Below are 14,416 nucleotides of genomic sequence, written 5' to 3' on the forward strand. Positions count from 1 at the left end.
CTTTGTCTGCTTTCATGGCTGGTGTGGTGGCTCAGTGGTTGGTGCTGTCAGGACTGTTGTTGCGCAGCAGGAACCTCCTGGCTTGGATTCCCAGGCTGTTGTTTCTCTGTGGAGTTTTTATGTTCGCCCCCCATAAAATGCAAAGAACACATGGACGGTAACGTTAACTGGTCCCAAAACTTACCTGAGCCTGATGACGTCTGATGCAAGTCAAATAACACCCAGATTTCCCAGGGACCGAACCTTATGGTTTTAAGCAGAGCAGTCAGCTTTGGATGGATGGGCCACTTTTCCTCTCCTCCTGATAGTGCAGCTGTGTACATCAATCATTTTGTAAAACAGACTGTGGTATTTTGTGACTTTTATACAAGAATTAGTTTGCAAAATGACTAAGAGTCAGAATCAGGTCCTGGTGTGTTCATTTTGTCCCAGAATGACTATAAATACCAGTTTGTTTTTTGTTATTTTTATGCTTATGAACCGAGTAATAACTGTGAATAAAGTGCATTTTTTAACATGAAGCACATCAAACGCAGGCCAGAGGAAAATCGTCTAATGTTTTGTGAAGGATTTTTATATGAGGGATGAATTGATGTTCAACAGTTTCATGCGTGAGTAGATAAGTGATGCACTTCAATATACATTTGCATATTTTCCTCTGATCTTTCCAGATATATTTGTTTTACTGTAACATAATGTGCCTGAAAGTGTTCATCAGCCACTCACATGTTTGGATTCCTCACATGCTGAAAGAACACATGATTATACAAAACACTAAAGCACAAAACAGTCTGTTAACTGATAACAGAAAATACATTCAGATTCATCTCACCAAACTGGGCTCTGAGACTAAATGATAGTAAAAATATAATATACAGCCTTAACAGAAAAATACTCACACACACCATTAACTAGCTAATTAAGTCATTTATTACATTTTAATGGACATAGTTTGTTTTCTGTGCTTATGCAACCAGTTTCAAGAAAACCATCTTACACTGTAAAAAAAAATCCTGTTGTTTTTACGGAAAAAAAAACTGTCAGCTGTGGTTTCCAGAACAATACTGTAAAAAACACATCCAACTGTAAACATATTTACAGAGTAACATGTAGATTGAACATTTTAAACATGTAGCTTTAACAGTGGATTTAAATGGTAAATGTTCTGCACTTCTTTAGCTCATTTTCTCCTCCTTCATGGTGTCCACAGCTCTTTCCAAATCCACCAGGTCCAACTGGGACCAGTTTAGGGTTTAGTGTCTTCCATGGACACTTGGACATATGGACAGTCAGAGCCAGGATTGGAACCACCAACCCTTTGGTTATTGGACGAGCCGCTCGACCAACTCTACCAACCCATTCATTTACACATTTAAAATGCTACATTGATAAATGTTTACTTTTTTATAACTTTTTTATTAAAAAAAAAAAAAAAAACTATATAAAAAGAAGCAAATACGCCGTTATTTCAACAATAAAACAATAGAAACCCATCATTTCTACATCCAAATCTGTTTTTTTTTCTCCACATACTCTTCCTGTAAAAACTACAGCTATATTTGATTTAATCGTTAACACATTTTTTTTTTTTTTTAAACAAACAACTTTTCATTGTATTGTCACTTACAGTTTTTTTATGTTGCAATTTTACAACTTTTTGGTGTTAATTCTACAGTCATTTTTTACAGTGTAGGTACAGCCTTACTAATCTCCATCAGAGAAGAGAACAAGACTTAAATTGACCAATAAAATAACCAGTAATAGCTGTACTCAGCAAACACTGCAAAACACACACTTCCAAGCAGGCAACGCATAGTTTTTAGTATTCAGTCATCCATTTCACCTGTCTGTGGTCCCTCTGTGCAACCTCTTCACTATTTTGATTTAATGCATAATCAGTCAGTTGTGTCTAACTACATTCATCAAATGGATTTTTTAACACTTTAAAATGAGGAAACAGGTTGTGGAAAAAAAACATTAAAGTTATAAACAACAGAAATGTGCAGACCGCACTGTAGGCAATATGGAGGATGAACCATGAGACTAGACTCCACAGTACCATGATCAAATATATGAACAAACATACAGTCACAGAAAAAATGAGTAGACCATCAGAAGACCATCAAAAACAATGGTTATGCAATGAAGTCCTAACTCCTGTGTGTATCATGTGACTAAAACAGAGAAAAGAAAACATGGAATATCTAAAAACACTGTTTTTGTCAGTACAATGCTATAGTTACTGATGTAAGAACTGAAGTGAGTTTGGTTTTTATCAAGAAAACCATGTTAAATGGATGGATATCAGCTCTGAAATTAAACTCTTATGAGCTATTTTTGTTGTTATCATTATATTTGTCCAAACAAATGTACCTTTAGTTGGACCAGGCATTAAAATGATCAAGAAACTGAAGAAAAAAAAGGGTGTCGAATAATTTTTTTCCGCAACTGTCTACAAAAACTGGTCATAAATGACCGTAGCAGGCCACATGTCCACCTATTTCATTCTTCCAAAAACTGAACCACTACTGTACGTTTCAATATCTTCATAATTATTGAAAACAGGTGAATCCAAATCAGCCTGTTGCTAGGGGACCCTCGGGCATAACATGAAAAGTGTGAACCCCTTTCCTCACTCCCAAACCACAGAGATGAAAACCCTGGATGCAGGTTGTGCACGTTTAACAAAAAGTGATTTATTTACAAGGTGCAAAATACAGATGCTGAAAACCGAACAAAAAGAGCAGCTGAAACTTCAGGGTGGGCTCTGGCCAAAATAACAAACAAAACTTTACGACCAAGAAATGAGGCTGACCTGCAAAGAAAAGGAACCAAAAGACCAGCTCTAACCTCCCTCACCAAAAACAGGAGAAAACGAGACGAAAGAAAAGGGCAGCCCACCCCTCCTGCCGAGACCACGGACAAAGACAGAAGGACAGTGGTAGTGATGTGACGTTCACGAATGAATCGAATCTTTTGAACGACTCTTTGAAATGAACGATGGGAACTGAGTCTTTGTAAAGAGCCGTTCCTTTTTTTTTTTTTTAATGGAGGGAGTGTCCGATTGCCTGTCAGTTTACACACATACTGTTTTTGTTCTGAGAATGTCACTACAGTTCAGGTATTTAATTGTAGTGATTAATCACTGTTGTGTTTTGTGCAGTTTTTTCCGTATGTTTACACACATTTATTGTTCTTGTTTTGAGGAGAGTAAAATGTTATTTCATAAGAAAATGTTTTATTTTCTTCTTCATTGTTAGTCTACAGACTAGTCCACATAATGTACCGTGATGTTTTTGGTCCAGTTCCATCATTTGTCTAATGTCACCTCTCATGTCATGGATTTAACCCACACATTTGAACTAACGATTCTTTTTTACGGTAAGATAATATTTACTGCCGCACCAATTAAACACCTTTAAAATGTAATGTCAATCATCACATGTAGCCTATTTAGTCATTCAAACATTGGTGTTTCAAAATAATGCCAAAAACCTAAAAGAGTCAGTCTGTTGAACGACTCTTTTCAGTGAACGACTCCTGATTGAACGACTCCCTTCAAAGAACCAACAGTCCCATCACTAGTCTCACAGACAAGTTCTGCGGTCTTTATTGGTCCGCCTCCGGCTGGTTGGTCCAATCACGCTGCAGGATCTGGCTCAGCACCTGGAACATATTATCCACTCACACACAGCTAAACGGACACACCCACAGACCGACGCAACGACCCACCTATGGGTCATAACAAGCCCAAAATGAAACTTGGTGAACCTGAAAAAGGCTGAAAAACACTGAAACATATACGGGAGGGAGGACTTATTTTGATGTATTTATGTCATTAATCTATATATATTTATATTTATATTTACTATGAATGGCTTTGCTCTTTAGAAATCTGTTGGACAGCCTGTTCAGAATGGTCTGTGTGTGTACTGTACTGCTGAAGGCTGTTTATTGGTAACCATGTGAAAACCTCTTACAAACCACCTGAAACACCTGCTGGTGTACCTGTTAATGCAGGGGTGGGCAACCGGTGGTTCCAGGGCCACATATGACTCTTGGGCCCTTTTCAATGAGGCGATGTCGAAAAGCAAAAGGAAATGAATAACACTTTTTAAAAAATTTATTTATGTATTTATGTATGTATGTATTTATTTATTTATTTGCTTGTTTGTTTATTTGTTTGTTTGTTTTGACAGATTTCGCTATTATTGTCACAACCATAAAATGATCCTGATGTTATGCAGTTGTAAAAATGTAGACTATACTCCAAATGAATTAAAAATAATAATAGTAGTAGCAGTAGTAGTAAAAGTAGATTACTTTTTTAATTTTTAGACACTGAAGATTTTCATCTGTATTCTTCACTGCACAGAAAGTCTTCATATAGCAGTTGATTTTTGAATGAAAATAATGACAAATATCACTGTTTTCTTTGCTTCTGTAAGTTCTTTGTGGTTCTGTAAATGCACTGAAACTTTGATTTCTTCTCCACATATTCTGTACAAACTAATTCTAAAGAGCTTCTTAACCCTTTCATGCACAGTGGTCACTCCAGTGGACAGTTCTTCTCCAGCTGTTCTCTTGTATATTCATGGGTTTTGTTGTTTTAGTTCCATATCAGCCAACACAGTGGATGCTTATGCAACACCCCATATGTTACAATTCATACCATTACTGTTCCTGTTCTTGCTAATCCTGATCTGCAGTAACATATTTGAGTCTAAATCAATTGCTAATTGTTATTAGAGTATAATTTAAATTTCTTTTATAACAAAAAGTTGTTTTTTTTTGTTGCATATTATCTGAGTGAGTAATAACTAGTATTAGAGTATGTTAAAATGTGAGGAAACATCAGATTCACAGGATTAAAAATGATTTCATTTCATAGTTTTCACACAGTATGTCAGTAAATACATGTTTCTTTGCTTCAAAAATTAAACACATGGCGTCCAGCTGAGGGGACATTTTTGTAACTCCGTGAAAAATTGTTTCAGAAAAGAAATTTCGATCACATTGTTTTTTTCATGCCTAAAGAGGAATAAAAACATTCAGGAAAAAAATCTTGATTTCGGTAATCATAATTCATGCATGAAAGGGTTAAACAGTTACCACTTTGAGGAATGATATAAAGGTATCTTTTGGTTCCAGACAGTTTTTGTTTTTCTACTTCTGTCCTAAAATGGCTCTTTAGATTGCAGAGGTTGCTGACCCATGTGTTAATGCTTATGAGAAAAAAAAAAAAACCTGTCTGGATAAGAGCAGACTGTATTTATGACTTTAATATACCATTATAACTGGATCAAATGGAACTGTGGAATTGTTTGGTTAAACGTGTCCTGTAGGTGTTCGGTGGTCTGTGTGTGGGCTGGAGGTTTTCAAAGAAAACAAAGCAAAAGAAAGAGGATCAGTCTACTCTAAATATAAACACAAACATAATCCATAAAGAACAGATTTACATTGGAGAATACTTCTGTCAGATTGACTAATAAAAGCACAGATGGCACAGGCAGCTTTAGCCTCATTGCAGACATTTACCTGAAGCACAGACAGTGTCCAGCAGATGGCAGCACTGAACTTTTCCAAATGTCATGTGTTGTGTGACTGATGGTCCAGGCGGGTTCCAAGGATGGAGGCGTCAAAGGGGCAGCGCGCTCTACTCTGGTGTACACACTAATAGTGTTTTTTTTTTTTTTCCACAAGTGGGGTCTTATAGGCAAAGCATGTGATTGGCTGAAAGCTGAAGGGCACTTTTTTTTCCTGTTGAATTCTCCTTTATAAAGTGGAAGTTGATGAAAAAGCCTCATTCTTCTGAAGTGCGCACCACAGCTCCTGTGTGGAATGACTGAACTGCACACTCAGCTTTTATGGTCAGAGCTGATTCTGAGTTCTGAGTCTGTCCTGAGCTGTATTTTTTCTGATCTCTCTATAGTCAGACTCAGTTTTTAGGTTTAGGGATTTGTAACGGTTTCCTCCTCGGACCTGCGGGTTTGTGCCATGGCGAACTCCTGTCTCCAGCTGAGCGGCTTTCTGATCAGCTGTCTGGGATGGCTGGGCATCGTGATCGCGACGTCGACCAACGATTGGGTGACCATGTGTAAATACGGCTTGAACACCTGTAAGAAGATGGACGAGCTGGGGGCCAAGGGGCCGTGGGCGGAATGCGTCATCTCCACGGGACTGTACCACTGCGTGTCCCTGACCCAGATCCTGGACCTGCCAGGTAGACCCAGGACCTGACCTGAACTGCACTCATCACCTTTAGAGGAGAAACAGACACAATGAAAAGGGATTTTGATTTCATCCTCCTTTCTGTGTGGAGATTTATATATTTATTTTCAATCACTTATACACTGTAAAAAATGACTGTAGAATTTACACTAAAAAGTTGTAAAATTGGAACATAAAAAACTGTCAGTGACAATACAATGCAAAGTTGTTTATTTGAAAAGATTTTTGTGTTAACGATTAAATCAAATATAGCTGTAGTTTTTACAGGAAGAGTATGTGAACAAAACCAGATTTGGATGAAGAAATGATGGATTTATATTGTTTTTAGAAAATTAAACTGTAAATTGAAAAACAATGTGGTGCCGTTTAAATTGTAAGACCATAATGCTGAAATAACGGCATATTTGTTTGTAGTTTTTTTTTTTTTTTTTTTTTTTTTATAAAAAAGTTATAGAAAAGTAAACATTTACCAATGTACCATTTTAAATGTGTAAATGAATGGGTTGGTAGAGTTGGTAGAGCGGCTCGTCCAATAACCAGAGGGTTGGTGGTTCCAATCCTGGCTCTGACTGTCCATATGTCCAAATGTCCATGGAAGACACTGAACCCTAAACTGGTCCCAGTTGGACCTGGTGGATTTGGAAAGAGCTGTGGACACCATGAAGGAGGAGAAAATGAGCTAAAGAAGTGCAGAACATTTACCATTTAAATCCACTGTTAAATCTACATGTTTAAACTGTTAAATCTACATGTTTAAACTGTTCAATCTACATGTTTAAACTGTTCAATCTACATGTTTAAACTGTTCAATCTACATGATACTCCATAAATATGTTTACAGTTGGATGTGTTTTTTACAGTATTGTTCTGGAAACCACAGCTTCCAGTTTTTTTTTTCTGTAAAAACAACAGGATTTTTTTTTCAGTGTGAAATTAACTGCATTCATCACCTTTATAGTAGAACTACACATAGTGAAAAGGGATTTAGATTTCATCCTTCTTTCCGTGTGGAGATTTATTATGTTTTTTATCACTTATATCTTAACTGTTCTAAGAAGTAAAATGACTGTTTCTTCTCCTCTTTACTCAAACTGACCCTCTGGATCTACCTTTGGGGTCAAATGGGGACAGAGTTTTGTCTTCCCTGGTTCTAATGTGATCGTGCACCTCCTGTGTGTTTTCTTCAGCCTACATCCAGACCACTCGAGCCCTGATGATCACAGGCTCCATCCTGGGTCTCCCTGCTGTGGGAATGCTCCTCATGTCCATGCCCTGCATCAGCCTTGGCAACGAACCCCAGAGCTCCAAGAACAAACGCTCCGTTGTGGGTGGACTGCTTGTTCTGATTGTTGGTAAGAGACAGAACTTTCACATTCACATAGAGATATTTTATTTAAAGATGCTCAAACCACTAAACCTGTTCATATGCAGAGTTTCTCAGCTTTGTCTTGTTTGGACCATTAGTGACTCTGAATGTATGATCAACTGATCAGTCTAAAAACAGACTTTTCTTGAACGTACCCACATGGTGAATAAATAAATTATTAAAGAACACACCTGCTCTTCAGTGGAAAACACCCACACTAATATTAAAATGAATAATTTATTTAGTACAGGTTTGATGTAGACAAACATTAAAAATGGAAACTTTCACTTTCTATATTAAAAAACACAAACTTCCTGAGGTTTGATCATAGTTTACAGTAAAAAAAAAAAAAAAAAACAAAACAAGTGTCATCTAATTGAAACTCCACACTGTAAAAGAAATCCTTTTGTTTGTACAGAAAAAAACTGGCAGCTGTGGTTTCCAGAACAATACTGTAAAAAACACATCCGACTGTAAACATATTTACAGAGTAACATGTAGATTGAACAGTTTAAACATGTAGATTTAACAGTTTAAACATGTAGATTTAACAGTGGATTTAAATGGTAAATGTTCTGCACTTCTTTAGCTCATTTTCTCCTCCTTCATGGTGTCCACAGCTCTTTCCAAATCCACCAGGTCCAACTGGGACCAGTTTAGGGTTCAGTGTCTTCCATGGACACTTGGACATATGGACAGTCAGAGCCGGGATTGGAACCACCAACCCTTTGGTTATTGGACGAGCTGCTCTACCAACTCTACCAACCCTTTCATTTACTAATTTAAAATGGTACATTGGTAAATGTTTACTTTTTTATAACTTTTTTATTAAAAAAAAAAGCAAAAAAAATCGTTATTTCAACATTATGGTCTCTGCAATTTAAACGGCATCACATTGTTTTTCAATGTACAGTTTTATTTTCTAAAAACAATAGAAATCTATCATTTCTTCATCCAAATCTGCTTTTGTTCACATACTCTTCCTGTAAAAACTACAGCTATATTTGATTTAATCGTTAAGACAAAAATCTTTTAAAATAAACAACTTTGCATTGCATTGTCACTTACAGTTTTTTTATGTTGCAATTTTACAATTTTTTGGTGTTAATTCTACAGTCATTTTTTACAGTGTAAGTTTCTTAGTCAGACGATGTATCACACTTGATGCTGACTGATACAATATGTTTGAAAAAAAGTAAATACAGGATAGTCCCAAAATGTCTGATAAAGTGCATCTAGAGGAAATGACACAGTGACAGTCACACTGATGGGTCAGATTGTTTTCCAAATCCCCTTCAGCCTTCCTCGCGCTGACCTCCTTTAACCCCTCCTCAAATGCTTACAAGCTGCTGAGAGCAGAGGATGTTGGATCCGACCGCCCGTCTTCCTCCCCTGGGTGCACACATATGTATACACACACATACACACTTATATGTTCCCGTTCCACTCAGCCCCTCCCCCCCTCCCCCAGATCCCATCACATTCCTGTCCTCCACCTACTCTCATCCACACCCTGCCTTTGTCCCGAACCGCATGGAAACTCACTCCCTGAATTGCCCACTTTACTGTGCTTATAAATATTTGTCTGGTGCTGCAGTATTTTCCAGTGCCCTTGTCCCTCAAATGAAAATTTGAACACCTGGGTCCATCCTTTGGCTTTTCCATTGCTTTTTTAAAGGCACAACCTGTTTCCAGTCCATAGATTTAATAATAATAATAATAATAAAAAAATAAAATAACTTTATTAGCAAAACAATATCGGACTTATTTCATAGATTTTCTGTTTTATAGTTAATATTGTCGGCTTCCTGATAAAACCTGCTCTGTGACTTTTGGCAAATTTTACAAGAGAAACAAAAAACTTTTTATATAACAGGAAACTGTGAAATATGACAAAAAAAAAATCTGTTCCTTTAATGTTGGAACTTATGATGGAATGTGAATGGGATGCACCGATAGCACTTTTTTCCAGACCGAGTACGAGTACTTACATTTGAGTACTTGCCGATACCGAGTACCGATACCAGTCCTTAATAGCTTTATCAGCCCGCCGGCAGGCCGATAGGACCAAAAAATTATATTCGGGCTAAAAAATTATATTAATATTCATCTACTATAAAAATATAATAAATCAGGACAATGGATGTTTTTTTCAACTTTTGCTCAAAGTTTAGACCCTAATGTTAATAAAAGTACATCGAAAGTGTATTTTAGTGCAAACTTTAATGTTCAAACATGATTTTTAATCTTTGTGGGGTGAAATATACGCTATTAAAAATCTCCGACGCAAACAATTAATTTATGCATATCATCGTCAATCCAGCTGAAAAAAAAGACAGGCGAGGATAAAAAATTCTAATTTCTCTTTTAGTTTGTTACAGTTTTTACTCAGGCATAGTAATAGATACAATATTTTAGACAATGGGAATAGATTCTGTGAGGTCTGTAAATGTCCACAGACACCAAGAACATCCATATGAACCTTATTATTGTGAAGGAATTCTTCATTTACTTTGGGTGTGTCTGTTAAGGCGTTTTTCCCCTGAAAATATGGTCAGGGTTAATAATCCCATTCCAGTTGTTCGTTCCTTTTGTAAATGTGCTTTATTGTCGTTGTCATTAGTCTGACTGGAACAAAGTGCTGCTACTGACATTTAATGTGTTGGAATGAGCGTTTGTCAGTTAATCCACCAGGGGGCGGAGCTCTGAATTAACCATACTGGACAAATACCACGAAGAAGAGGAAAGTTTTTAGAGAAGAAGAAGAAGAAAGTCAGTAATAACAAACCTGTAGACGACAGAGGGAACACTACTGTGATACTAATGCTGCAGCGTTTTCTCTGGTAAGGTTTAAAAGTTTAGCTTCAGCAGGAAGAGAAAAGACAAATGAGACACAAGTTTGGTTTTCACTTCCGATGGCGGCGGTCCGCACCGCTCCGTACTCCCGCTGGTATTCTCCGTCTGGGTACTCATCCTCCATCACCTGGAAAACAGATGGAATGTACGCAGAGGACGGACAGAACGCTGCGTCTGTATCTGTCTGTGTCAGTCAGCGTTACTTTTATCTCCCTCATTTCTTTGGTTCCATCTCCACACTCTTCACACTCACACATTATTCCTCCTCCTCGTACCTGCTGCACTGAACTGGGAATGTCACACGGACAGAAGTGGTATCGGTGCATTTGTATCGGACTACTTTTACAAGTACGAGTACACACACTGAGTATTGGAGCCGATGCTCGATACTCGTATCGGTATTGGAGCATCCCTAAATGTAAACAACTTTCACAGGAGACTGAAATTTGAAGCTATAATAGGGGAGATAGCAGGTTTTTATTCCCAACCAAAAATGTCACTTAGCAGGTTTTATCAGGAAGCCGACGATATGTCAAGAGCAGGATTTGGATTTGTGCAGGAGTTTCATCTTTGACTTGAAATTATTCTCATTTCTTGTCACTTCACTGTAGTTCTTGTTTGGCATATTTACATTTTTACCGTATAACTTCCTTACCCATTCACGTTCTCTGTATCAATGTGGGATTTCCACTGCACCATTTTGTCTCCTACTTAATGTTCATCTCTTTTGAAAGATACCAACCAGCAAGCATAAATACCAAAAAGATGCCAATTGTTGTTTTTTTTCTTATTTTTTGTTCAATTTTTTTTTTTTTTTCTTTTTTTTTTTTGTGCTTTTGTCCTGTACATATGATGCTGTACTGTTGCTGGAACATCAGTTTCCCTAATCTAAACTAATAGAATCGATACAGTACTTTTATATATTGATACAGTATTGTGAAATGAAATATCGCGATATATTGCAGAACCGATATTTTCTTACAGCCCTAGTTACCAGCAACTCACTCCATGTGCAGGGGGCGTGGTCTACTTCAGCAAACTGATTAAGAATGATTGTGATTGGTGGATCGCTGTGCGTAGTGTGTGTCAGGTACCCAGGCTGAAATCAGATGAGAACATATTGAGTTCATTTCCCTCCTACATCGCAGGACCGGCGATGTGACTAATGCGTACACGTACATCGCGATGACGATGCCCAAACGGTAAATTGTGCCGCTCTAATCCACATAAAACCTTCAATTTGGAAAAGCATTTTTAAAAAATCTCAGTGTTTGCTGTGAAACCGAAAAGAAAATGAGAAGTATGCATTAAGTACGCCCACTGAGTGTCAGACAGAGGCAGATGAGTGACAGCGTTGGCTTCAATCCTGTCTAAACTGAAGAACAATATTCAATCAAAAATGGGGCAGAGCTGATGTGAGATTGATTGAATGAACAGGTTCTTAAAGCAGTGGGAGCGATCGTTTTACAGACACCCAAAGACAAAGAAAAGAGGAGATGGATCCACAAATCCAGGAAACCAAACCTAGATCTGTGGATCCTGTTTGGTGTCAGCTAACATTCACTGATGCTGTATTTTTGGGTCCAATCAGACCTGAAATGACCAATTGTTTTGGCTAACGCTCCTTCTTAGTGCAGCTCTTGGTTTCATGATCAGATCTTTCCTGGTTTTTGTCTTCATTTTGTGATTGTGAACCTTGTGCTCCTACATGATTAGTAAACTAACTGAAACTGAGGCCAACCTAGTTTTACAAATACGGGGGAACTGGAGAATAAAGCTACGACAGAGTATTAGGACCACAGAAGAAAAGAAAAACACTGTTCACTACGAGTATAAAGTCATAAAATATGGAGATAAAACCTGTAATTTTATGAGAATAAAGTCAAATACAAAAAGAATCACAATGTTCTGAGAATAAAGTCGTAGTTATAAAAAAAATCATAATTTAACAAAAATGTCATTGGTTTATGAGATTAAAGTCGTCATATTCTGACAATAAAGCCATAATATTATCATGGTGTAAATGGTGTAAATCTGCTAATTTCCCAGAATGCAGTGGTCCCTGCTGGTCCACAGCAGTAGTATCTGTGTTGGATAAAGGACTGGATCTGAACTAGACTCAGTAAATCTGCTCAGTCCCAGTAGATCATGCATATATTCACTGGGGTCAGTCCATGGTCTACTGTAAATGACCTTTGGATCAGCTGGTTCTGGGCCCTAGTTTTGGACCCTGGTTGTCAGTCCTGATGAAACCATGTATATTTGTTTCAGGTCCAAATAGCGCTGACCCCCTCCTCCCTGGATCAGGTCTGGATCCTCCATGTGGGTCCACATGTCAGTGTTCATGGACCACTTGTTCTTTAGTAGCTCGTACAGATCCATGTCCAGTCCAACTGTCCTTCATTTAATTTCAGATTTCCCATGATCCTTTTCTCTGGCTGTGTTTACTGCTATACTCCGTCATGTTGAGCAGGTTGGTTTAAGACACTCAGTCTGACTGACAGGGGCGTGGCCTGGGGGGGAAGTGACAGATGTGCAGACCCTCTAGGGCTGTGTATTGGCAAGAATCTGGCGATACGATACAACTCACAACACTGGGATCACGCTATGATATATCGCGATATATCATGATATATCATGATACTGTTAAAAAGGCAATTTTTTTGGTTTATTTCTTTTTTAAAATGATTATTTCCTTGAAGAATGGAATTACACCACAAATCTGCACAAATACTAACCACATTTTTATTTGATCAGAACAGGATTTAATGTTACATCACAAAATGTTTCTGTGTTCAAACTGAAATTCTGTTTTACAGACATTACAGTTTCAGATCCTGTTCAAATGTTCAGATTCTATTAGTTCACAACTAACATCAGAACAGTATTTGAGTTCAGTCCCAACAAAGGAATGAACATTACTGAATAAAAGAGTGTTTAAAAAAAAATAAATAAATAAAATATAAACAAAAAAGAAAAAAAAAAACAACCTCCACAATATCTGCATTTGATAAATACCTAAAAATATTGATACAGTACTTTTAAATATCAATACAGTATTATGAAATGAAATATTGTGATATATTGCTGAAGTGATATTTTCTTACAGCCTTAATAGTCCCTATAAATAAACTTTGGCCTTTGCTTCTTCTAAAGGCCTCCTGTTCCTCACTCCAGCTGTTAACGGAGGACTGGCCACTTTCAGCAGGAGTTTATGGAAGTGTCAGTTCCACTTTGTCTCATTTTTGTCTTTGCTCGCCCCCAGCACTCTGTGGTGTGGTGTCTACCGTGTGGTTTCCCATCGGAGCGCACCAGGAACAGGGCCTCATGTCCTTCGGCTTCTCCCTCTACACCGGCTGGGTGGGCACCATCTTCTGCCTGTTGGGGGGGTCCATTCTCACCTGCTGCTCCTCAGACTCCTCCTCTTCTTCATCCCACTCATACCAAGACAACAACCGCTTCTACTACTCCAAACAGGGAGGTGGCAGCGCGCCGGCCGCCTCCTCGGCCAATCACGCCAAGAGCGCCCACGTGTGAAGACAGGAGACGTTTTGATTCACCAGGATGGACGTGGTGTCGGGGACTGTAGTATGTACTGTATATAGAGACGGACTGTAAATACACACATTCAAACACGTCAGCGTCTCACAGTCATATGAAAACCAAGATGAAGTTGATCTGTGTGCAGTAGGGTGGTTCACAATGTGATGGTAGAAGTACAAGTTTTCTAAATGATGCCAGATGGTATTTTGCCTTGCTCCTACTGCCATTGTGAACATCTGTAACAAAAGTTGAGCCAATAGGACGCCAGTAAAGGGTGGCACACTTTTTCACAATTTTTATTGTTCTACATAAGAATGCGTAACTTTGGCAAAAACATAACTTTAACAATACAAAGATAAATCTGCTGATTAACCCTCCGGTATGCGGGTGCACCTTTTAGGCACACTTTGCACTTCGTGT

At 38.0% G+C, this 14,416-nt stretch overlaps 1 protein-coding gene across 1 annotated transcript; it reads left to right on the top strand.

The window, feature by feature from the left end:
• The first annotated feature begins 5,829 nt into the window (after positions 1 to 5,829).
• On the top strand, positions 5,830 to 14,132 carry LOC115413260 (claudin-11-like). Its single transcript, XM_030125994.1, has 3 exons — positions 5,830 to 6,223; positions 7,419 to 7,583; positions 13,719 to 14,132. The coding sequence occupies exons 1-3, from the start codon at positions 5,998 to 6,000 to the stop codon at positions 13,988 to 13,990; spliced, it is 663 nt and encodes a 220-aa protein (XP_029981854.1). The 5' UTR covers positions 5,830 to 5,997; the 3' UTR covers positions 13,991 to 14,132.
• The last annotated feature ends 284 nt before the right edge of the window (positions 14,133 to 14,416 follow it).

This window comes from Sphaeramia orbicularis, chromosome 22 (genome assembly GCF_902148855.1).
Source record: "Sphaeramia orbicularis chromosome 22, fSphaOr1.1, whole genome shotgun sequence".
Classification (NCBI taxonomy): Eukaryota; Metazoa; Chordata; class Actinopteri; order Kurtiformes; family Apogonidae; genus Sphaeramia; species Sphaeramia orbicularis.